The sequence below is a fragment of the Pinus tabuliformis genome, chromosome 8 (assembly GCF_031772625.1).
Source record: "Pinus tabuliformis cultivar Carrire ecotype Pingquan chromosome 8, CPIR1, whole genome shotgun sequence".
NCBI lineage: Eukaryota > Viridiplantae > Streptophyta > Pinopsida > Pinales > Pinaceae > Pinus > Pinus tabuliformis.
The window spans coordinates 472347448-472373809 of record NC_142294.1 but is presented as its reverse complement, the minus strand read 5'-3'; the positions used below and the strand labels follow the sequence as shown (position 1 = coordinate 472373809).

At 39.0% G+C, this 26362-nt stretch overlaps 1 protein-coding gene across 1 annotated transcript in view; it reads right to left on the bottom strand.

The window, feature by feature from the left end:
• Positions 1-255: 255 nt before the first annotated feature.
• Positions 256-26362, bottom strand: part of LOC149236108 (putative nucleolar protein 5-2) — a 45366-nt gene continuing 19259 nt past the window's right edge. Inside the window, exons 4-10 of the mRNA XM_089372316.1 lie at positions 3742-3921; positions 3459-3623; positions 2882-3082; positions 2464-2760; positions 2002-2202; positions 1690-1824; positions 256-1319 (exon numbers count right to left, since the gene is read on the bottom strand). Of these exons, the coding sequence (XP_089228442.1) occupies positions 669-1319; positions 1690-1824; positions 2002-2202; positions 2464-2760; positions 2882-3082; positions 3459-3623; positions 3742-3921 (1830 nt within the window). The 3' untranslated portion in view covers positions 256-668. The remainder of the gene's footprint in view (positions 1320-1689; positions 1825-2001; positions 2203-2463; positions 2761-2881; positions 3083-3458; positions 3624-3741; positions 3922-26362) is intronic.

The following is a 26362-nucleotide window of genomic DNA, read 5'->3' as shown; positions in this document are numbered from 1 at the left end:
CATGCTTGTTTTTTCATTCATTGGTATATATGTTTTTATATGACCTGGTAATAGACACCTCATTTTTTGCTAATAAAGCTTCTGTCATGGCCTGGATGTCTACTTGATGCATGTAGATCTGTCCTACCTATGAAATCATTTTACAGTTAAGAAAGAAGCACAAAATCCACACCATTTTGTGAACATCCAATCCATTAATCATTTGAGCAATTCGTTCAAGATTTGATGTCAGTAGAAGAAAGAACTTCGTTGATATCCATGAAAATCCGAATTTAAAACTCTCATTATGTTATATTAATTAATAAATAAACAGGGTTCAAAACCTAATTGTTAAAATTGAATATTGCCAAAAGGAAGGAAAACTCGATGTCCAATTGCCTATTTCCTGAGAACTCTATGTTCAATTGCCTATTTCCTGAGGCAAATCTCTCAAAGAATCAGAAAAGGCATCTATTTTTCTCACAAAAAAGTCCAACAATATGCAAATTGTTGGGCCTACTGCTCATAAAATAGAAATAGCAGCAGACATATACTTTGCCAGCAGAATTCTTTATGGGTTCCAACTTCAACAATATCCCTAACCTTAGTTTTGCAATTAATAACTTGAAATGGGATACAAGCATGGCACGTTGGCAACCTCAAAAGGTACCAAGGTATTTAGTGTACTTTCAAGATTCCGTAATGGAAGTCTTGCTCTTATCCTTCTTCTTCTTCTTCTTTGGTGTTTCCTCAGTTAACATTGCTGCGTCTTCCTCTTGGACCTCATCTCCTTTGTGATCACGGTTCTTCTTCTTCTTCTTCTTCTTCCTAGATTCTCCTGCTTCCTCTTGTTTCTGTTGTGCTGGACTCAGTTGTACCTCTTTGCTCTCATCTTCCTCTCTATCTTCCTTCTTCTTTTTCTTCTTCTTCTTCTCAGATTCTTTTAATGCCTCCTGTTTTTGGAATGTTTGACTTATTTCTTCCTCTTGACCCTCATCTTCAGTGCTCTGTTTCCTTTTCTTTTTCTTCTTCTTCTCAGAATCTCCTATTGCATCCTGTTTCTGGAATGTTGAATTTAAATCTTCTTGTCCCTTGTCTGCTTTTCTCTCTTCCTTTTTATCCTTCTTTTTCTTTTTCTTTTCAGGCTCTTCTACTCCTGCTTCTGTGTGCAATGCTTCAACTTGTTTTGAGTCCTCATGCTTTCGCTTCTTAGCAGACTTCTGCTCTTCACCATCTTGATCAAAGGTTAAATCTTTTGCTGCCAGCTTCTCCTCCAATTTTAGTTTCTTCTCTGGTATCTTTCCTTGACCAATAGTTGAATCTGCTATTGGATTATACACCTGCATGTAAAAAGCATCAAAATTGTAAATAATTCCCATAATTAATTCAAAATAAAAATAGCTTAATATGAAGTGCACACATCCACTAGAAAAACTGGCATTACCTAGTTGATAAATAATACTTGACTTTATTGTATAGACTCCAGAGTTTATTTCGATTGATAGTCCTCTGTATTGAAATAAATTCAATAATTGTACAAACAGATGGCATGCAGGATTTCAAGTCATAAAAGAAGGCTCCCATTTTTTAATTAGAAAAAAGACAAAAGATTGTTTACCACAGACAAATGCCAAGTCTAATCTAAAATGCTAATGTGACAGGCAACCAACTTTGAAAGTTTAAATCACCATTCAGAGTGAAATTAAGTACCCTTGCAGTTGTCAAAAGGCCATGTGCATCCCTCTTTCGGTCTTTATCGTAAGACTCTATCTTTGGCTTGCCCTTTGCAGACCCACCAAGTCGTCCTAAAACTCTCCCTTCAAGCTGCCTTAATCTGGCCTCAATCTAATGAAGATTCACAAACAATTATTTTCACTTTCATCACATATGCCAGAACAACCACATGAATAAATAGAGTGATGCCACTGCAAGGCGGTACAATGATGTCTAATTTATTGCAAGTGTTCTGGAGTGACAATTAGTTATTACAAAGAGTCTCAAGTCTTACAGTACGTGACCCACCTTGGCTCGGCTTTCGATACCCACAGAGGCATCCTGACTCTCTCCTAGAGCATCGATACGAATTGAAAGGGCAGATTTTGCTGCTAAAGATCTTGAAATTTTTCCTTTCAACTTTGGCGCAGCTTGTCCTATTAATGAAGCATGGAATATAAGTCCATATTTTGGTGTCTCGTGTTTTGTTTTTAAAGCTCTGAATAAAGCCTGTGGATAAAACAAGCTCACACAACGTTAATTCAGTGTCGTTTTAAAGAACTTATTTTTGATCCATTAAAAGACATTCCAGGCCAACCATAAAACACATGGCAGGCTACACCAGAAATACAATCCCAAATAAAGGTAGAAATAAAATAGGTTGTATCTGGAAAGAAGTACTAGATAATTTTTTGGTACAAAAGAGACAGAGACCAGTGAAACCAAATCTACTTATCAACACAACCACGGAGGAATAACAACAGCCAGCACCTTTTCAGCCCCAAGGATTTGAACTGTGCTTGCAGGTTGTTTTGCAAGATTCAACAAGCTCCCTGCATGGGCAATAAGGCGAGCACCAACAAGTTCCCCCACAAGAACAGTAAGATTAGGAGCAATAGCATTCATTCGGCTCCGTAAATAATCAAAGAGTTGTGCTCTATACTCTGAAAGAGATATCACTTGGGTACAAAGAGCTTTAATGTTAAGCATGTCATGATCACTGACTTCAGTTCCCATGGATATCACTGCTGCCTCTTTTAACTCTGATTCAACTTCCTCTGGAAGTATCTGCAGAAAATCGCAGAATAGCAAAGACATACTCAGTAAATAAATTTGTGGAAGTAAATATTATATGCTTTACATGAAGTTACAAGTAAAATCATATCCCATTAATTATAAATAAAGATACCTCTGAGAAATCTAGATCAGCAGCATTTGTTCGGCTACCCATAAGCTTTACCACTTTCGCATACTGTATATTATCCTGGACAATTTTTGACAGTTCTGGAAAATGCCATCCATACCACTCACGTACCCTCATTGCATATGTATTAAGCTCTTTGTCAAGATCATCAAGTAAACCAATTGCTTGAATAATCATTGTGTCCACCTGGATGGAGGTATAATACAATAATTTAAAGTGACTATTATCACTAACAGATCAACAGTTGAGTATACACAGATCTCATGCTACAGCATCATTCAACTACAAGAGCTTCATTAAAACAAGGATACATGGAAAATGTTAGGTGTCTTAAGAATAAAAGAGAGGTCACATATGGTAAATGATTCCACTTGTTAGTGCCAATGAGAAATCTATATGGAATCAAGCTTATTATATATTAAAACAAAACAAAACAAAGAGAACTGGATCATATATATCAAATAGTTAAAACTGAGGATATGTATTTCAAAAGGTTCAAAGAAAGCACACGAAAGTAGATATATATCCATGGCAATTCAGAACTGAACAGAACAAGACTTACCTTATCAGGACTAAACTTCAGCTTAAACCTTGAAAGGCTGTGGGAGAGACCCAAACTCATAGGAGCTAAATCTTGAGCTCCAAGACCAGTTATAAGTTCACTTAACTGAGTTCGCAAACCTCGCATTAACTCCATAACAGCACTATTGTGTACACATTCAATTTTCTACAACCATGTAGAGAGGTCATTTAAGGGTCATCCAGGAATATGAGAACAAACGTTATATAAATATTATTGTACAGATATGCTAAAAGTTGGAATTTTTGGCCAAAAAGTATCATACCAATTTCTCCTTTATTGCATTTCCAAGCTTTGAATCTGCTACTGCTAATGTTTCCCCCTCACATTGTTCACGAAGAAACTTGCGTAACCCCTTGCTGGGTTTGCTGTCAACAATCAATGTAGCAGCACTCAAAGCTTCTGCCGTATTCTCAAATTTGTTAAAAGCTTTCAGCTTGACAACCTGGACAAATTGACAATTTCATGGATCTAAGCACATTAATTTGCATCATAGTCAAAACTTATAAATTGAATTTTCAGTTGTCCAGATATTATAAAACATAAACCAAGTCATTTAATAGATTTTGACTTGTGTACATTCCAGCTAAAAATAGAAAGAGTATCGCTTTGCTCAGTGGGATCATAAGTAGCTTATCCTATACAAATTTTACCTTAAATTGTAGCTATTCATGTTAGCAGTATTCATCTTAATGTTGAGGTTTTGTTTGTATGTTTTGTATAACTGCAAAAGCAATTTTGGAGGATAATGTTGAAATTTGTTATCCAGTCAAGGATGAGGAGGGGTTGAGGTGTGACTGGCATCCAAGGGATTACAATGTCTCCTGAATGGATCATAACAGAGATTGAAGGATTTGGTGGTTCAAGAGTACCTAAGTTGTACAAGTTTCCATCACAGAGGAATGGAGGGACCTCAGGGACAGCTTGAGCACACCCCCAAGTTTTCTGAAGACAGTGGACTAGAAGCAGCAAAACATATTTTAAAAAATAAAAATTCTAAAAAAATCCAAAAGATATTCAAAATTCCCAAAAAAATCTTCATAGGAATTTTAAAAATTAAACATAAATGATGAATAGAAACATAAATTTGCATCTCTCTGCCTCCAACAATAAATTTGCAAGTCACTCAAATAATTAATGTGTGCTCTCTGCTTCCAAACAGCCCTGTCTCAACTCCAGCAAGATGTGAAAAAGCAAACAGCAAATTCGACTCCGGAATACAAATGGTGGGAGGGCTTCCAAACAACAAATTCAGCTCCAAAGTGGCAAAATCCAAACCAATGTTATCAGAACCAGACTGGTTCTGGCAAAACTGGGCAGTCTGACCAGTTCCAAGTGCATACCAGTCTGGTTGAAGGGTTCAAAACGACAAAATGGTAATGGCCAGTTCCGTATCAACAGGACATAAATGCCAAAACCAGCCAGCCCTGTATGTAACCATACAGCCAATGATGCGGACAACTTAAACTCAAATTTAAAAATTAGAAACAAAAATTTAGAATTATAAAATAAAGAAAAAGGAAATCAATAAAACAAAAAGGGTGAAACACTAAACCTAACCCTAGGTCCCCATTTATGCTATTTAAAGTGGTCCCCGCCCTCCATTTCACTCACACAATTGATTTGAGCAATTTGGAATTTTTGAGCTGAGTTTCTTGGGCTGATTTGGAGAGGTGATTGAAGGGCTGATTTGAAGAATTCGGAGGGCTAATTGAAGGGCTTTTTTGGAGAGTTTTTGAGCTGTGTTTCTTGGGCTGATTTGGAGCTAATTCAGAGGTTTATTTTAGAATTTCTTGGGTTGATACCATTCTAGAAATTATTCAGCGCCTTATTTTCAGAATTTCTTGGGTTGATTCCATTCTAGAAATTATTCAGAGCCTCTTTATTGGTGTATTTTCATTCAGATGTAGATTACACAGTACTATCTTGGTTATAAGCAATGTTCCACCAAGACTCCAGGACAGGGAGACACAGGTGTGGGGAGACGCACAAGGGGGAGGGGTAGGAGTACCCTCAAATTTTAGGGAAATTTAGGGGGGACGTCGGGGTATATAATTTTTTTCTTATATATATATATATATATATATATATTTTTCAAATTCATATTCAATAATGAAAGCATAAATACAATGATACATACATAATTGAATTAAATAATGAAATACATTGATCCATACTCATCTTCCTTACTAATACATACATGATTCATCCATAGACCGCGAGATTCAATAATGAAATACTCTAATCCATATTCATCATTCATTACTCACCATTCTAGAATCTACATTTATTTAAAAATTAAATTCATCGTTCATCATTCTAGATTCTAAATTGATTTAAAATTAAAATTCATCATTCATCATTCTAGAGTGTAATTAGTACTAGGAAAAATGGACTATAATAGATACTGAAATCTGAAGACTGGAATAGTAAATTGATATAACTAAAACTTAAAAACAGTGGAGTGATGAGTCTAAAAGTCACTCTAAAGTACACAAAGGGCTTGGTGCTCTTGATTAGATACTAATTCCATACCCTTGTACATGACAAAATGCAATGGAAACATTGCAATCCATCAAATCCTGAATTCCTGAAAAACTGTTAACTCTGCTGGATTTTGAGTGAGATCTAAAATTCTTCTTTCTCCATATGAAATCCAATGAGGACGGAACCACTCTCAAACATCCTGAGTCATTTCATGGTAATGTTAAAAATTTAAGTAAAAGGATGACGAATGTCATGCTTTTACTTTAAGAATTTACATTGTCATGAATTGCATAGCATTAGTAGGGCAATATGGTCAAATATTAGGTTTCCCCTATCATAAATCATTGTTTACAAGCAAATTTAAGGGAGGACGCATTGGGGAGTCACGTCCCCCACACTGGGCAAACGCCCCCCCATGCGTCTCCATACGTCTCCCCAAAAGGGGGACATGGGGAAACGTTTCCCCAGATGTCCCCCGCCCCAGGTGCGAGGGGTGTGCACACCGGACCCTGGGGGACATGTCCCCGTGGAATACTGGTTATAAGCATCCTTCCTTGCAATACACAGGAGAAACTTTGCATATTCATGTATAATGGTTTGGATTCACATGGATGCACACAAATACATACATATTTTTTAATATTTTATGTATTTTTTGGTCAACAGGTTTTGTGGTCTAGTTTTGTTTCCATTTTGTCTGGTTCCACTGTTCCAGTTTCTGGTGTCGACCAGTTCAATGACCAGTCTGGTTCTGATAACATTAGTCCAAACACCACAGCAAACTCATATCCAAAACAGAAATCCTCCACAGTGGTGAAATCCAAACAGTGAACAACAAACTTGCTCCAAGCACGAATTTTCTCATCCAAACAACGACAGCTAAGCTCCAAACGGAAAACACATGTCACAGCCACTGCTTTTATGAAACTTCGGAGGCTTAGGGATTTCCTTTTTCTTGGATTTCTTTTCATTAAAAATGACATTATTGGCTAAGATGGGCCACAATGGACTCAAACTTGGCCAACTAGGCACCAAAACTAGCCTGTTTTGGTACCCTTTTTGGGCTGGCATATGCAGGGACAACCAGATGTACCCAATTTTAGTAAGAGACGTCTTGGACATGCCTGGACCATTCTCGATCTCAAAGAATGGGCAACCCAGGGGCAAGGGAGATGTCTCAATGCATCTCAAAGTCCATTCAAATGAACTAACTTAAGCAACAGACCCTCAAGGGGTGGGGACAAGCCCCTGTGTAACTATAAAAGGTACCCAACAATGATATTGCAAGATAATACCAAAATGGAGACAATAAAATCATTTCCACTGCAATTGTTATCCCCAATCCTGTAACATTGAAGACTATGGAGTCTTCAAATGCATAATATAGGCAATGGAACCATGTAAGGAAGTCTAGTGCTCCAAATAGAACAAGAATAGAGAGTGCAACAGAATACAATCAAAATAACAGAAAGTTCACAAATTATTGAACAAATAACCAAAACAATTAAAGAATGTGAAATACTATGAATTGTATGTGAAAATGGAAAGGCTGGAAAAGACCACTGCCTCCAAGTGATGAGCTACATATTGCATGCCTCGACAAGATACAAAATACACAAGGGCACTCTGCCACCCAAACAGGGGGACAAAACTTTCCACAACAAATATTATGAATACAAGAGAGATAATTATCCAATGATGATCTGTTTTGGGAGAGAAGCCTATGTTTATAGCAATAAATTGACAAAACCCTAAACCATGGCCAACTGGCCAACATACGAACATATTAACAAAGTCATTAGAAAAACTTGTGAATGCTTAACAAATGACCAACCACATGAAATGAAATTAAAAAGTCACTAATATTCAGTGTTCCACCAAGCTTTTGGAACATGGGAACATGGGAATAAAGCCAGGGAACATGTGGAGACACCCCTCAAATTTTAGGGAATGTCACAAGGGACATCAGAGTCAGGATTCCTTGCCCAAAATACTGAAAATTTTAAAATTTAAATATATGAAAAAACATAAATAGTACATAATTATTGAACCATGAAATTTGAATCAATAACAAAACTGAAATAAGCATTGGCTCTAATAACATCTATCACCATGTAACTAAATTATAATAGCAGAAAATAAATCACAATCGTATTTCTCATTATATTTATAAATTATAAAATATATTGATCAGTAAAACATCTAACGACAAAATGAAACACGGCACTATTAATACATCAAAAGAATGACAAAACGAAATATAATACTATTAATACGTCAAAACACAAAGTGGTAAACTAAATAGTGAACATTACACTTGAGCATTACACTTGAGTTAAAGACTTGAGCATTAATATCTAACAAGTCAAGTCTATCATCACCCGGATGCGGGTGACAATTGGACACATTTGGGAACTTGCGATGGGGGGCAGCTGGTGTCCTGAGGTTGATTGTCAGGACGGTATAATAAATCGTTCCTGCCAAGCATTAATGCAGGTAAATGTTGAGACGATGGCTCTGCAGAAGGGAGATGGCCTCAAGCGAGGCAAATTGAATACCATGTACGCTGATTCGAGGAGTTTCGGCTCTGTCGCATCCAGAATGTTCAGCAACGCGTCCTATTTAATCAAGCTTATGAGCCAGGTATGTTATGTGAGGTCTTTTGGTATGAGGTTTTCTGAGTATGGAAAGGAGCCGAGCGCTGGCGGTGGAAGTAGATGCAAAGGTCTAACCTCTACTCAAACCGCGCGTTCTTGGCTCTCGACCGAGGAAGGATTGGTAAGGATCCATATTTGGGCTATTGCTGCTATTAAGGAGGATCTGGGTGCTAATATCAAGACTCTGAGTCCTGAATTTCCGCCTTCTACTGTATGTAAAGTGAGTTATCCCTTGCCCATGGCGCCGAGACAACGAGGAGTCCCAAGGCGTGGAGGTGTTTGGGGAATTCGGCGTCGGCAAGAGGCTCAGGTAAGAGCAATTCCGCCGATTGCCATGCTGGAGCCTCCGTCTTCTCCCTCAGAGGAGTCGGACCCCTTAGACAGTCAAGTTCATACATCTCGCTGCACTTTTCGATGCCGGAGAAACCAGTCTAGTATCTCTCTGCTGATAACGGTCATTGCGACGGAGGAGGAGGAAGACTCGGACAGTCAGGAAGAGGTTGATAGGGAGCAGGAGCAAATTGATCAAGCTCGGGTACCAGCAGTGGATGAAAATATTGACAATCATACTCCTGATGATGTCAACCTTACGGAGATTGTATCTGACCTGGGTTCGCCTCAGCATCTAGATCATGTGCCTCAGCAACCTGTTCGCTTCAGTAATCAGCTCACCAACCGTCTGGAGATGAATGAAGAGGCTATCAAGCCAGGAATTGACAACACTGAACAAGGTGAGCCTTCGAAGGTTTAGTTTCTGCTTCTTCTGCCGCTTAATGAACCTGTTTTGGAATTCTGAAGGGACACCTTACGGTATAGAAGGGCCCAGCTGTTTGTTTTCTGGTAGTGAGCCCTCTAGAGTTCTCAGTTCATCAAGAACCCTGGAGTTAATGGGCCCTCTACCATCGTTTGGCATAATGCTATCAGCAGCAGGACACATTCGACATGCAAGGTTCTCAAATTATGCTGCTGTTGTTCTTTTGCAAGGATCTCTTTTTGTAAGCCAGAAGGCTACCAGCTATAGCTCTGCTCATTCTCTCCGTTATCATCTCTATCTTTGTAATTCAGGTAGCCATGAGCACCTGATGTGTTTTTTGACAGAGGGTGACCCCCTGCACCCTCAGAGGCATGTTCCTCTTTGTACATAACTTTTTTCTCTCTTTTAATATAATAGTTTAGCCTTTATCCAGAAAAAAAAAACAAGTCAAGTCTATCATAGCAAAAAGTATCAAAAAGAGATTAAACAATCATCAATGCTCAAATCAACGGCCCACTAGTCCTATGTATCCATCTCTTGCAGAAAGGAATCAACATCATCCATGGGAATGTCACTGTCTGAATCGAATTAATTTGCATTCACTTTCTGCTTACTTTCCACGAAATTCACACTCTTCTATGATTGTTCTTCAGAGTTTACATTCACATTTTAAATTTTCAGTTGAGTCTTCATTCACCAACAGTGAAAAAAGTGTCTACCCTAAAGCATCTACCCCTAAAACCTAATTCTCTTATTTTTTGTGTATTTCCTACGATCTTATGTGTGTAAATCTGACATGGTATCAAAGCCATGATGAGGAGAAGCCAAGAAGAAAGAAGGTGAAGGGCCTGGGGCATGGGTTGTTCAAATCAGTGTTGCAGGAATCGCCCCCCCCCCCCCCGGATCCAAAGGCAGAATCGCGGATCGGAGCGAATCGATCCGGAATCCCCAGTGGAAGCGCGGATCCGTTTTGGAGGTGGCGCGATTCCGGTCAAAAAATGCGATTCCTTAGGCTGAGGTCCTTATTTTACCTCAGGAAGTCTGTTTGCAAGGAGTATAACACAAGATATCCTTAGTACTGAGCCTCAGAAGCAACTGTAGTAACCTGAGAAAAGCCTCATATTTGGTTCAGGAATCTGAGAAAGATTGAAGAAGAAAGGCACTTTCAATTCTTGAGTTATGAAGGCGCTGTACAAAAGTATGAAGCATAAATTTGCTTCATGTATGACGAGTCTGCAATATGAGGTATGTATGAAACACAAAATTGCTAACAGTAATCTTGAATTCCTCTGACACAGTCTTGAAAGAATCATGTTGAAGGTCTGTAGTTTGATCTGTATCAAAGATTCTCCTTGAAGCTATTAATCTCCAACTCAATATAAGTAAGGTTAAATACCTTGAAGTTTGAAAAGCTATTAAGACTGCGAGGACTATTATGCAACTCGCATATAATCTACAGTATCGTCAAAGGAAAGTCATTTTGAGTAAGATATATTTGAAGCTGATATATTGTGATCAGAAGCAGGATGTTTTAAAGGCACTAAGAAATGCGGAGTCATCTTTCAAAGAATAGTAACATACCATCTATTGCAGATTAAAGGCAGAGGAGTTAGACTAGGAACCATAAATGTTATAAGAATTCAAGAAGTATGTGTTGATCTTGTAAGTACTCATTTTTTGCACGAATTCCTAAATATGCTATGCCATATGGATGCTAAGTCCTGGAAAGACACATGATAATGTCCAGCATGTCTTGTAAGAAAGGTTGAATCTCTATCTCATATAATATGCTTAAAATATAATATGCTTAAATGTTTTATGTTTTATAATATGCTTAAAAATTTGATGTATGTTTGTAATAGCTAGAATATAGATGATTGTTGTACATACTAGTAACTACAATGGAATCATGGATGCCATATCTATCTTGATTTATGCAACAATATGCATGTTTTCATGTCTTCTACAATTAATTTGGTATTTGGGATGTTTGTTTTGAGTATAAATGCAAAAAAATATATAAAAATATATATATATAGCAGACGCTTCCGCGGACGCTTCGCTCCCTAGATTTTTGGAAAATGACGCTTCCGCGCTCCGCGCTTCCGCTTCGCGCTTCCGCTTCGCTCCCGCTTCGTGCAACATTGGTTCAAATACAGACCGAGAGACTGCTCACACACAGTGGGACAATAATTCAAAGAAGAGTATTTTTTTTATGACCCAAGGTAGTTAAACAAATGATTTTTAGATCTGAGGCTGACCATAATATATATTCATATATTTTTGAGAAATTAATATTTATAGAGTTCAAACTATATGAAATTTTTAAACAGGGTGAATTGAATCGATGAGAGAGGATTTGAGCACATGAGATAGTAAAAAACTGTTATGGAGATAGGGCATGTTATGGAGGTAGGGCCAAATTTTATAGATGTGAGAGTCACACACAAGGCGATATAGATAAATGCTTTTGTTGCAAGCGCCAATGGTGCGTTATGGGTTGTCACAATGCTGCATCTAAAACTCACGAAAGTCTAGGACATAAAACAGTGTGATAGAGTCTATACATGACTTGTAGTGTAGGGTGTGACAGTCTGCACATAAGTTCCAAGTTAAAAACGCATGTAATCACAAAGTTATACAAACCAAGGCACAATGAGCTGACTTGAGGCAAAAATTTTGAGAACCAATACAGAGGACCTGCACACTAACATAAAGGCTAACATAATTTCAATAGAACTTACCACATTATCGAAGAGGGGTTTTCATGCAAGATACAAAGGCCATAGAGGAAGGAGGGTCGACCAATATAATTGTAGAGGATCTGACCTCAAAGCAACATGTAAGAAGAAGCACAACTCACATTTCTGAATTAATAATTTAGTAAAAACTTTGGTAGAGAATTTGTTGTGTATCTTTGAGCTGTCCATTGGGTTGTGCCTTATGTTGGGGAATCATGATTGCTGTTAGACCAAAACCCACAGGTGCTGGTCAACGATCACATCACCTGAAATAAGGATCCATGAGAGGTGGTTAGTCCATGTTGCGAAACACATGGGGAGCGTTGGTTTATCCAATGTCCAACAATCTCCCCCAACACAAGCCGAGCGTGTATCGAACTCATGACCTACACTCTAATACCACTTGTTGGGAATCACAATTGTCGTTAGACCAGAACCCGCAGGTGTTAGTCAACAATCGCATCACCAGAGATAAGGATCCACGAGACGCAGTTAGTTCATATCACGAAACACATAGGTAGCATTGGTTTATCCAATGCCCAACATCTTAGTGGTCGGGACAAGGTTTCACCATGAAAACAGCGCTGTGTTCAAACCCCAATGGTGTAGAGCTCTTGTGTGTGTATATGAGGTAAGTTGTTTGACCTCCTTGATTTGGTTTTGCTACACCAACAAAAATGCTCAACACATGTCCAACAAGCCAACTTGGTTTAAATTTAATTCGATATTTTATCCTTTATATATTTGTTTGGGTGTAAAAAGTTTTTTAGAACACAGAAGGGAAAAAAATATGAAATTTATTGAGATTGGCGAAATTATTTCAATATAAAAGCAGATTTGTGATTGTGGAGGATTTTGATTTTCTAAATGAAGACATTTTTAAAACACTTTAACCTGTGAGTTTGTTGGAACCATTACAACAATAGACCCTAGAGTTTTCAGTGACTTCATTGGTGTGACAAGACAACATTAGTGTTGTCAAACACTAATCTATAAAAGTGTCAGAGATGAAAGTTGTTCTATACCAACGATAGTGAGGTCACCTCTATTCAGACTTGCATAGTGTGTTTAACATTTTAAAAAGGTCAATCCATCCCATATCATGTTGGAACTTGGAAGGCAATCAAAGATTTAATGGTCAAAATTTAACAAATGGAACACAAGATGCTTGCAGTTTTTAATACAGGTGCTTGGGCAATATTGTAATGGGAAAGAAGGTGTAAAGTCCAATACTTGAGGCCAGTCACACTGAGTATGATGTAAGAAATCGGGATGTTGTGATACTGATCAAGTTCTTGGTAATTAATGAGATGCTGCACGATGGTGATAATGCTTCAATGATTTGGGAGACTCTAAAGAACATGTATCTTCTTAAAAATATTGTTGTTTTCAATAAAGATAAAGGAATCTAATTTGTAGGAATGGTTATGACACAAAAAACACAACCAAATGCCTTCTTCCAAATATCAATCTTGAAAGAACAAGCCAATGTAAGTGAACATAAAGAGGAAGATGAATTTTTAAGTTTTTATAGCTAGTGATAACTGATAAGGGATTCATCAGGAACAAAAATAGACTAGATCATCGATTTAGGTGCGCCAAAGCATTTTACTAAACAAAAAGATTGGTAATACTAATTTACTAAAGGGAAAATCCAACTTGGTTCTGTTGTCTTGTGTGCTGATGATGAATACAGAGTTGAAAGCAACGGAAGCTTGCAGGTTCAAATGAGAGGCAACAAATTATTTAGGGATGTCCATTGTCTACTAAGTCATTGGTTTGCAGAAAAATCCCATTACTATTAGTTGGACTATGAAGTAGCGCAAACCTAGATGTTGTCTTCAATGATAATAGTTGTTTTATTATGGGTGTAGAAGAATAGGGTTTGTTTCAACTGGTGGACGGTGAAGAGATATTGATGGTTGGAGGGGAGACCCTAGAAACACAAGAAGGTAAGCAACATTTTCCTTATGTCCTATATGTTGGTTCATGAAGAGAAGAAAACTCTCCAGGAGGGCATAGTCGAAGCAGTGAGGTGGGATGATCCTTCCTGCAAATAGAAAACTTTGATATGTTGAGTCATCAAGATGTGTAGTAGGTGAATTCAATGAACAAACCAAGTTCTATGTCAATGGTGGAAAGCTTGACTATCCAACCAACATTGGCTCCCGACCAGTTGGTGAGTCAATGATTAAACAAAAGGCTGGTGACATGACTAGTTCTTCATCAACCTTGTTGGATAGAATTCACTTCCAATTGCCAATTGAAGACTTCACTCCAAAGTGCACTGCAAACATCTTGCATATTCCAAAGATTTTGTTTTTGTTTTGGAACAAACGAATCTATGCAATATAACCAATATGGGAGGGTACTAGATATAAAGGTCATAATTAGGACTTACGCGTATTGTTGTCATGTATTTAAAGTCAATCAATGATAAAAGTAGAATCATTTTAATAAAGTGATTAATCATAACCTCAGTTATTATCTAGTGATGTATCCATGAGTTACATAGCACACTCCTTCCCTTACTATGCATTAAGAAATTTCCCCTTTGAAATAATCAAGCCATTATTCTCTCTTACTTGTAAGTGTATTTCTTGTCTAAGATCCTCTATGTGTAAATTTGACAATTCCCATAGGCATTCTTGTGTCCTAGGAACATGGGGAGTGTGCTCCCTACCCTAGGGGCCATACTCTCGAGGAACATTGCTAATTTTCATCTATATGGCTAAACTAACCCATAAGGACCTATAGATCCTAATGAATTAATTTCCCATGTTATGCATGCTTTGTGTTCTACTAGAAACACAACTTGCCCTCCTTCCTTAGGAGTTTCAATCTTCAAGCGCATTAGAGAAGTTCCAAGAGTATCATTCTCTTTGGATTCGTGCTCAAGTATTACCATGCTTGGTGATCCATCCATCCATATCTAATCAATATTGATGTTAATCCTTAATAGTCTATTGTGGCATAATTATTTTAATTGCTTTTCTTCTATACTTTCTAGCTATTTCATTGTGTTTTGATGTTGGACTTTTGGTGGTGTCCCCACTCATAACTATCCTTTTGATTCAATGTATATTCGTGGTTTGATCACTTGCTCGTTCTTCATCAACCTTGTTGGATAGAATTCACTTCTAATTGCTGATTGAAGACTTCACTCTAAAGTGCACTACAAACATCTTGCATATTCCAAAGATTTTGTTCCTTTTTTGGAACAAGCAAATTTATGCAATATGACCAATATGGGAGGGTACTAGATACAAAGGTCATAATTAGGACTTAGGCATACTTTTTTCACATATTAAAGTCATAATCATTGAGAAAAGTAGAATCCTTTTAGCAAAAAGATGTAAACATAACTTAAGTTATTAGCTAGTAATGTATTCATGAGTTACATAGCATACTCCTCCTTCCCTTACTATGTATCAAGACATTGCCCCACTGGAGTAATGAAGCTATTATTCACTCTCTTACTCGTAAGTGTATTTCTTGTCTAAAATCCTTTATCTATAAATCCAACAGTTCCCATAGGCGCTCTTGTATCCTAGGAACATGGGGAGCATGCTCCCTGCCCTACAAAGCATTCTCTAGAGAAACATTGTTGATTTTCACTTATACAGCTAAACTAACCCCTAAGGACCTATAGATCCTAATAAGTAGTCATTTTTCATGTTACACATGCTCTATGTTCTACTAGAAGCACAACTTACCCTCCTCCCTTAGGAGTTTCAAGCATTAGAGAAGTTCCAAGAATAGCAGTTTATTTGGATTTGTGCTCAATTATTACCATGCTTGGTGATCCATCCATCTATATCTAATCAATATTGGTATCAATCTTTGATAGTCTATTGTTGCATAATTTTTTTAATTGTTTTTCTTCTATATGCTCTAGCTATTTCATTTTATTTTGATGTTGGACTTCTAGTGGTGTCCCCACTCATAACTATCCTTTTGATTCATGTATATTTGTGATTTTATCACTCGCTTTTTTTAAATCTGTTTGTCAATATTTGTCCTATTGTCTTGCGTGAAGACTCCTGCTAACACAAATGTAAATATGAGTCAAACTTTATCAACTTTATCTCTTCTCTTCCATCTTCGCACTTATCTTCCAACTTATTTTTGATCTTCCTTTAAAAGGCTTGTTAATTATTTTGTTTCTTTAAATGTTTCCTTGTTTCCAAATTTGGCAAGAATCCCTTCCAAGATCTTTTTTGGTCTTTTATTTCAAATATAATTCCAATATTTTATTTTATGTCCTTCAATCTTTTCTAGTATTTCATACTTCTCTCCCTACGATTTTGTGAATCTAGAGCTTCCTCAAATTTCTTACAAATCACTTCTCCATTTATCCTCATTGTTCTTTGTTGATAATCTTTAATCATTCCATCATGATACCCTTTACTTTTTTCTCCTACCCTTTACTTTCTTCTCCTAAGCTCTTCACTTATTTAAACATGATTTGATCAAGGTCTTCAACTTAGATCTAATAGCATTTTTTCTTACAAGTTTTTTCTACAATTCATCTTCTTTTAGATCAACTTTGATTTGTTTCACTATTTCCTCATATTTTGTATGACATGAAATCATTTCCCTAATTCTTTTTCCTTTGTTCTCTTCTTTTCCAGAATATTTGTCAACTTTTATTTCTTTTAACCATCTATTTCATAATATGTTAAAAAAATTTGTCTGATATTCCTTCTTAGGACAAAATTAATCTTACTCCACCAATCACATAGACTCACTCCATCTTCATCTAGCAATTTTTTTGCATTTCTATTTGTTATTCAAAAATACGTAGTTGAATCTATAATCTAAATCAAAAATTATAGTGTTTTAATTATAACACCTTCACAAATGATGAGATTATACATTATATCATAGAGGGTCAACTTTATCTTTTTACTGGATTGCTTCAAGGTATTCTCCTCCAACAACAACAGGTTTAACAAACATTCCAGCCTCAATCCTTATCCAGATATTTTGCAATTGAAGAGGGAAGCACACTAGAGAGAGTCTAATGAATGGTCATGTTGTCATTGCTACAACACCCTCGAAATTTTGCTACGTTTGAATTTTGGAGCCTACCTAATTGTCGTATCAAGTGTCGCTTTGGTCGTCAAATGTCGTTGCATGTCATTTTACATGTTTCAAGTGTTCTTGTTCTTTCTTAAGTGTCGTCGCATTGTTTAGAACATCTATGGTGCACTCCATGGTCATAATACACTTACTAGTTATAAAATGACACTTTTGGTCGCAGTCGCACATACTTTGTCTGTTGTACTTGGAGAGTGCTTGTAAACTGGTGTTTTGATGCCTATTTCTCAGTATTCAATCTTGTCTAAGTTTTATTGATGAGTTGGTATGTATCACACTTGATTTTACTCCTAACCCATTGTATTTTCCCCTTGTCTTATCTTCCAGACTTAGACAAACTTTGGTTTGCACAAGTTGGCCCCACTAAGGCTAAGAGAGCGCATAGCGCACACTTAAGGCTCAGTTGGGACCCCTTTCCTTGTTCCAATTGCACCCTACGGCCTCCCAAGCAACAAGCTCTCCTTGTCTTTCCAAGCTGCGCCCTCCAGCAAGCCCCTCTCTCAAGTGAGTGCACGCATCAATAGTGCTTAGTTGGTCTTCCTTGACCCTTGATACAATGTTGCACAATCCTGCCCCCCCTCCCAAGGTTCCAAATCTGGAACCACTTCCTGTACGGATTCGTGGGGGATCCACCATTAGAACCGCAGTTCGGAAATTTGGAGTCGTAGATCGACCGAACAAGACAGTTCCTGGATATTCGGAATTGTGCGGGCCTGATTCGCAGTTCCGAATTTCTGAACTACAGCTCCACCAGTGGATCCACCATGGATCTGTGGCGAATCAAGCATGGATCTGTATAGATCCCAAGCGCTTCCAAGGCCCAATGAGCGATTCTGTGTTGGCCAACCCACGATTCAATTTCAATTTTTTTTCTTTAACTTGAGTTGGGGGTGGGTTTAAGGTGAGTTAGGAAAATAATAGATGGGGATAAAGGCCATTCCCCCCTCTCATTTCCTTACTCTTGTATCTTTGGAGAACTTGGAGAAGAGAGGCTTGAGGAGAGCTTGGAGTGAAGGAGAAGGAGCTAAGAGCGATGAAGGAGGAGGAGCTTGGAGGAGTAAAGAAGGGCTTCCTTCTACAAGAGCTAAAGAGGTAAGTGCAAACCTCAAACTCCCTCATTTTCCTATCATTGTTGTTTGTATTTTTCTCCTCTCTCCTACTCTTTCCCATTCTTTCTTCTTGCTCATTTCATTGCAAGTTGTCCATCTATATTCATATTCCAAAATTGTGTTCTTTTGGCTTCTATGTATCATTCCACTTTTGGTTTTCATGATGGTAAGGGGGGTAGGAATAGAAGGGAAGAAGAATAAGAGGATAGTGGTCTCCATATGAGTGACCCAATGTATGATGAGGAGGAAGGGGATGAAAAGGACACTGAAATGCAAGAGGGGAAAGTTGCATTGACACCCTTGTGGAGCTAAGAGCGATGAAGGAGGAGGAGCTTGGAGGAGTAAAGAAGGGCTTCCTTCTACAAGAGCTAAAGAGGTAAGTGCAAACCTCAAACTCCCTCATTTTCCTATCATTGTTGTTTGTATTTTTCTCCTCTCTCCTACTCTTTCCCATTCTTTCTTCTTGCTCATTTCATTGCAAGTTGTCCATCTATATTCATATTCCAAAATTGTGTTCTTTTGGCTTCTATGTATCATTCCACTTTTGGTTTTCATGACGGTAAGGGGGGTAGGAATAGAAGGGAAGAAGAATAAGAGGATAGTGGTCTCCATATGAGTGACCCAATGTATGATGAGGAGGAAGGGGATGAAAAGGACACTGAAATGCAAGAGGGGAAAGTTGCATTGACACCCTTGTGGAATTATGTGACCAACTTGAAGGGGGAAAAGGTGGTGGAAGCCATAAGTTTTTGTGCCCTCATGGTTGTCATGGAGGAAAACCATATAGTGGTTCATATACCCGTGTGAGGAGGCATCTTTGTGGCGTGTTAGAAAGTGATGACAAAAAGGGTGTGATGGGGATAGCAATTTGACCTAAGGTTACAACTAAATAAAGAAGAAAAACATCCAAATAGAGGAGGTTGACAACTAGAAAAAACAAAAAACAAAAAACTCGTTATGAATCAAGTGCAACCTCTAGATTTGGTAGCTCATCTCCTCATGGTACTTCTGCAACCACTAGAAGTAGAAGAACAATAGGGAATTTATTGAATGTTGTTGGGAGGGATGATGTGGATGGAAAGATAGTCTAGTTTCTTTTTGCTTGTAGTGTACAATTCAAGGTGCTTCACTCTCCCTATTGGCATGATATGGTTAAGGCCATCAATGAAGCCCCAAACGGATCCAAGAGCCCCAACTATGTGAAAGCTAGAACAACATTATTAGAAAGAGAAAAAAAAAAGGTTCAAAGAGCACTAACAAGTTTTACAAATGAGTGGGTGGATTGTGGGGTATCCATTGTATCAGATAGGTGAACAAATGTTAGAAACCAACATTTGATAAATGTTCTTGGTGTTTCTGCTAGTGGTGCAGTGTTTATTGCATGTCATGACTCCTCCATCAGTGCAACTTCCCAAAACATTGCAGATCTCCTATTGCAATCAATCAAAGATGTTGGTCCTAATAATGTGGTTCAAGTGATCACTAATAATGCAGCAAACTGTAAGGCAGCAGGAAAAATTATTGAGCGTACTCATCCACACATCTTTTGGTCTAGGTGCTTAGTGCACACATTGAACCTTTTGATGCATGATATTGTGAAGCATAAAGAATGTGGATGGATTCACGAGCTTTACAAGAGAGGGAAGCAATTCATTAAATTTATCACATGGCACTTACTCCAAGTTGCAGTTGCTTAAACTTGCAAAAACCAGAGTTGCAATTCATTACCTCACCTTCAGGCAGCTAGTGAAGGTGAGGCAAGCTTTTATTGATTTGGGGTAGCATCAGATGTGCTCTAGCCACGCAATTTGGTGGAGAGGTTGGAGCACATGAGATCTTCAATACCCAGAAAGGGTTTGGGCAGATTCTAAACAAATCAGGAGATATTAATATAATTAATATTTTTAATGGAGTCCTAGACTTAGGGAAAATAAAATATTAATGTGTATTAATATGAATCTGTGTTAGAATGGTCCAAAAGACATGTATAAAGCCAGATCTAATCTTAGCCATTGATTAGGGACTTAATCTCGGCCGTTGATATGTCAACAGGAAAAGTATAAGAGGAGGCTTGAGGGTCACTTAGAGAATACACCAGAGTGATCAGTCATTCTATTCTCTAGAGCGGAGTTTGCTAAGAGAGATAGAATTAGTGATCGGGAGATGTAGCTGAGGGGCATTTGAGTACAGAGAGACAGAGAGGCAAAGATAGTGTCGGGAGAGCAGCGCAGTAGCCAAGGACAGTGACGCAGAGCCAGCCAGGGCTCACGCAAAGGCAGTCGGGAGTTGCGCAGAGCCTCAGAGAGGCCAGCATGACTGACGCAAAGGGCTAGAGGGCTCACGCAGGGACTCCCAGGGCTGACGCAGACCCATCCGAGGTGGTGCAGGGCCAGCGTGAGGTAGAGAGGGGCTGACGCAGTCCAGAGAAAGGCTGACGCTAGGGTTTTTGGGGCATATTGGTACCGAGTAGCTGCCGGAAGGATTATCCAGGGTTTCAACCAGGAGATTTGTCAGAAGCTGAGAGGTATTACTGCCAAGGAAATTCTCTGTTGGGTAGGCTAGTTTCGGCACCCACATTGTACTCTGATATTGCTTAATAGGAAAACCCTCAAATAGATGCACTAGTTTTCCCACATTGGGTTTTTCCGAGGACATAGGTCTAAAAATAATGGTGTCATATGGTGTGTTTGTTTCTATTTCTTTTAGTTGCTGATCTGTAATATGTTGAGCATGCACTAGTGTTTATTTTCAGTATTTACATTGTAAATAACTTATTAAGGAAAATAACAAGTAGGTAGGAATAAATCAAATAAAGTGCATGGAGGGTTTCTAACTAAGTAAATTTAGAAACTTCAACATGGTATTAGAGCGTGACTGCAGATCACAGGAGGACTGAAGGACATCAACCAAGCGGAGCAATAGTAGCAGAAAACAGTTGTCCCGAGGTGACAGAAGTTGCTTCTAGCAGAGCAGCAACAAGGAAGGGGTGACACAGTGCATGCGTCATCAAGGGTGAGTGGGGAAGAGGCAGCACAGAGGCTACGGAAGGCAAAAGAAGCCTCACGCAAAGCCACGCAGTAGCTGGGAGGGCTTACGCAGTTGGCTGAGGAGGCCGGGTTACTAGTGTCGGGATTGCGCATAGCCTAGGAGCTCTCACCTTCAAGTTGTTGAGGTTTACAAGGCTACGGGAATATTGCAGAGTGGAGCTGGAATATTGCAGAGTGGAGCTGGTGAGGTACTATAGTCAGAACAGTACTTGACAGAGCAAGGCCAGAGGAGTCGCTACCGACCGTTTCTAGCCGAGGAACCCGGATCAGTGGTGCATTACACAAGAAAATCAAAGTAGGGGGCACCTCGACAGCGGCAAAAGGATTTCCAGGAGGGAAATCAGCACTCAGAGGGAGTCCAGAAGAGAACTTCCAGACGGAAAGTAGAGACTCAAAGGAGTCGAACAAAGAACTTCTAGGAGGGAAGTAAAGGAGCACCATTGCACTACACGGAGTAAGAGACTAGGATAGACTGGACGAAGCATCAAACTTTGCAATCTGGAAGGCCAGAAGCTTATCCGTACTCGACAGGAATCGTGTCAAGAACTTCGCCTTGAAGGTAATAGCTATCCCAGTCGACTCTAATGATAATGACAGGTACGAGGAGGCGATGGCGAGGGCCAAGAGCATTATCCTCGACGGGGTCAAGGATCATGTAGTACCACACATAGCCGAGAAGGAAACGGCATTTGAGATGTGGGAGGCTATCAAGAAGTTGTACAAGCGAACTTCTGTGCAGAGAAGAATGTTGCTTCAGAATCAGTTGAGGTCGTATTAGATGAAGAAGGGAGAACTGATTGACACCATCCTCGGAGGACTGAATGAGATCCAAGATCAGTTGACTGCTATAGGGGCGACACCGAATCAGGAGCTGATGGTGAGGACAACCTTGAATGTTGTCTCAAAAGACTAGGAGGTATTTGTCCAGAGTATACTGGGCAAAGGGACTCTCCCACCTTGGGACGAGATGTGGGCAGCTCTTCGCCAAGAAGAGATCAAACGCAGTCGAAGATGGGTAGCAGCAGCAAGGGGATCAAAGTCAAGAAGGAGGAGGAAGATGTGGCCCTAGCATCTGAGGGAAAGCAGGAGAAGCAGAAGAATGTTGAGATTTTTCTGTTTTAGACAAAATAGGAAAGAATCCCAGTGTGTGACAACAATAGATATCTGTTGTTGGATTAGCTCCAGGTTGTTGGGAGAAAATTAATGCATCCTAAATTTGATGTGAGAGGCAGTTAGATTCTCCCTGCTATAAAATAGGTGGTCATACAGATAGCTGGGTGAGAGAGAGTGAGAGTTTAATTGATGTAATCTCCTGTTTGATTAATGAGAATTGCCGATGCCTTAGTTTGGTGGACGTAGCCCAGATTGGTTGGGTGAACCATGTTAAAAGTTGTGTCCCTGTGCATGTTTTTTTAAATGCTGTGTCTATATTTTTTATTGTTTACTGTGCATCTGATTTCCAACAATTGGTATCAGAGCAATGTTGGAGGTGGAGCGCAGTTGATGCGTGGATCAGTGCGATTGTTTGCTGGAGGCCGAGAACCGTTTTTGATCAGTCCGATTGTTTGATCAATGCGAGTTTTTGCTGGAGGCGCCCATTAATCAGTTCATTGTTGTGCTGTGCGTGGAATTTATTGCTGGTTTGTGCGTGCTGGTTTATGCATGCTGGTGCTGGACTGCGTGCTGGGTTTTGTTTTGGCGTTGAAGACCGAATATCCTACCACGGATTTGAACCTGCGTGCTGGATGTGGAGATGAGTTGCTGGGCGCAGAGTGATTGCTGATGAATGGTGCGTCATAATACCTGCGTAAGGTTGCTGGTATGTATCATTTGTATAAATTTTGTGGTGCGTTGGTCTTCAAATCGTGCAGAGATCTCTACCTGGACGGCATGGATTTGAGCATTTAAAAAACTGCATGAATATATATATTTGAAACTTGCATAGCAATGAATTATAATAAAACTGCGTGGACATATATATGTGAAAACGGCGTGGTGATGGAGATGGAATTTTATTAAAACGGCGTGGTTATGTTTATATACACAGCGTGGGTTTGTGTGGATATATATATTTTAAAAACCAGCGTAGTTATATTTTGTAAAACTGCGTTATATATGTTTTAAAAACAGCGTGGATTTCTGTCTTGAAAAACTGCGTTATATATGTTTTAAAAATAGTGTGGATTTCTGTATTGAAAAACTGCGTTGATATATATTTGAAACCACCGTGGCGATGAAGTATAACACTTGTGTGGCGATGAATTATAACTCTGCGTGGTTGTAGTGCGTATTCCAGTTTTTTGGTGTACAGCGTGGTGCGGGGATCTGATTTTGTGTTTAAATCGTTTTTTATCAACCGTCAAAGGTGTGTAATGCGCAGAACCGACAATGATATTATTGTGTTTTTTTTTAGCACAGGCATATCAGTGCATATTGCAGAAAGTTTTTTTTTGTGAAGTACAAAGGGCAGTTTTTTTTTAAAGGCTACGGCAGAAAGGCATAGCCAGTTTTTTTTTATTGCTGGTATTTAAAGTGGATTTTTGGAGATTATTGTTTTGTGATTGATACAAATGGCGAAAACTCAAAGTGCCCGGTTCAAAATCGAGAAGTTTAATGGGAAAAATAATTTCGAGATCTGGAAGGTAAAAATGCATGATCTGCTGTTACAGCAGGGCGTGGCAAAGGCATTGTTGGGCAGGTCCAAACTGCCTTCCCCCGTGACAGATGATGAGTGGAATGAATTGGATGGACGAGCCTTGAGCGGAATTCGGTTGTGTTTGGCTGATGATGTTTTATTTAACATCGTGTCAGAGAAGACTGCAGCTGGTTTGTGGACGAAGTTGGAGAAGCTGTATATGACGAAATCCTTGACAAATCGGATTCTCCTGAAACGGCAGCTTTATGGTTTGCGGATGAAAGAAGGTACCTCGATTACTGATCACTTGAATGTTTTTAATACCTCACTGGTGCAATTAGACAGTCTAGATGTGAAATTTGATTCAGAGGATAAGGCAATAACTCTATTGTGTTCATTGCCCGAATCCTGGGATCACTTTGTTACTTCCATAAGCTTTAGTACAGCAGACATTCTTGAGTTTGACGATGTTGTTGGAGCCTTGTTGTCTGAGGAGACGAGGAAGAGGTCGAATGCAGACACCTCTACATCAGAGGTAATGATGGCCAGAGGTCGCTCAAGAGAGAGACACTCCGGGGGAAAGCATAGCGACTCTCGTTCAAAGTCCAAAGGAAAGAAGGCAAAGGTGAAGTGCTGGCATTGTGGCAAGGCTGGACATCTGAAAAAGGATTGCTGGAAGCGAAAGCAGACTGCTAAAGAAGGCTCTTCGACAGAAAAGAAGGAAGCCAACACCACAGATACAGGTTCAGTATCTGGTTCAGGTATGAGTAATGAGGTATTGTCTGTTAATATGTCAAATCATGATCAACATTGGTTGCTAGATTCCTGTGCATCAAATCACATGTGTATACATAGAGACTGGTTTAAGACATATAGATTAGTGAATGATGGAGTCGTGTACATGGGTAATGATGTCACATCTAATATTGTGGGGATAGGAAGTATACAACTGCAAATGTTTGATGGCACAACCAAATTGTTAACTGATGTGAGACATGTACCAGATCTAAGAAAAAATCTAATTTCATTAGGAGCACTGGATACGAATGGATATAAAACTGTAATTCAAGGTGGAGTTATGAAAATCTATAAAGGTATTTTACTAGTGATGAAGGCTAAGAAGGTAGGAAATCTTTTTCAATTAGAAGGTAGAACTGGGTCAGATCATGTGTCAGTGTCTGAACAGGACAGTAGTTCCATTCGCCTATGGCATCAAAGGTTGGGCCATATGAGCGAACGAGGGTTGAAAATTTTGGCTGACCGCAAGTTACTTCCTAATCTAAGATCTGGAAAGTTAGATTTCTGTAAACATTGTCTGTTTGGTAAACAAAGTAAGAAAAAGTTTAAAACAGGCAAACATACTAGTAAAGGAATACTTGATTATATCCATTCAGATGTTTGGGGTCCAGCCCCTACAGCGTAATATGGTGGCTCGTCATATTTTGTATCGTTTATTGATGACTTTTCTCGGAAAGTATGGGTCTACATGTTGAAAAAGAAGTTTGATGTTTTTACAGTTTTCAAGCAGTTTAGAGCATTGGTAGAAAACAGCACTGGTAGAACTATAAAATGTTTAAGAACTGACAATGGTGGTGAGTTTACTTCCAAGGAGTTTGACAGCTATTGCAAGGATGCAGGGATCGAGAGACATAAGACCACGGTTTATACTCCTCAGCAAATGGAGTTGTTGAACGCATGAACAGGACTCTTCTAGAGAGAGCAAGGTGTATGCTGAGTAACGCCGGGTTGCAGAAGGAGTTGTGGACGGAAGCGGTGGCAACAGCTTGTTATGTGATAAACCGATCTCCATCAACGGTGATAGGCTGCAAGATTCCGCAAGAGGTATGGAAAGGACACCCTTGTGACTATTCTAAACTCAGAGTGTTTGGTTGTGATGCATATGCTCTAGTGCCTAAACATCAGCTAACTAAATTAGATCCGAAATCGAAAAGGTATGTCTTTGTTGGGTATGGTGATGGAACAAAGGGCTATAGATTGTGGGATCCTACTACCCGCAAAATCATCATCAACAGAGATGTAAAGTTTAATGAATCCTCTCTTGTACAGTTAGATGTAGATAGTAGATTGAAACAGGATGATGTATTTGATTTCCAGCACATTCAGTTTGACAGCATTTCTAATGATAGTCATAACGACCATAGTTCAGATTCTAGTCATGAACAGGTTTCAGAATCAGATTATGAACAGGGTTCAGATGGAAGTCATGAACAGGTCTCAGATGGCGATCATGAAGAAGTTCCTACAGATGATAGACAGCCAATTGTGGAAGCACCAGAAACATTCTTAAGGAGGTCTACAAGGATCAAACGCCCTCCGAGAAGGTATGATGATC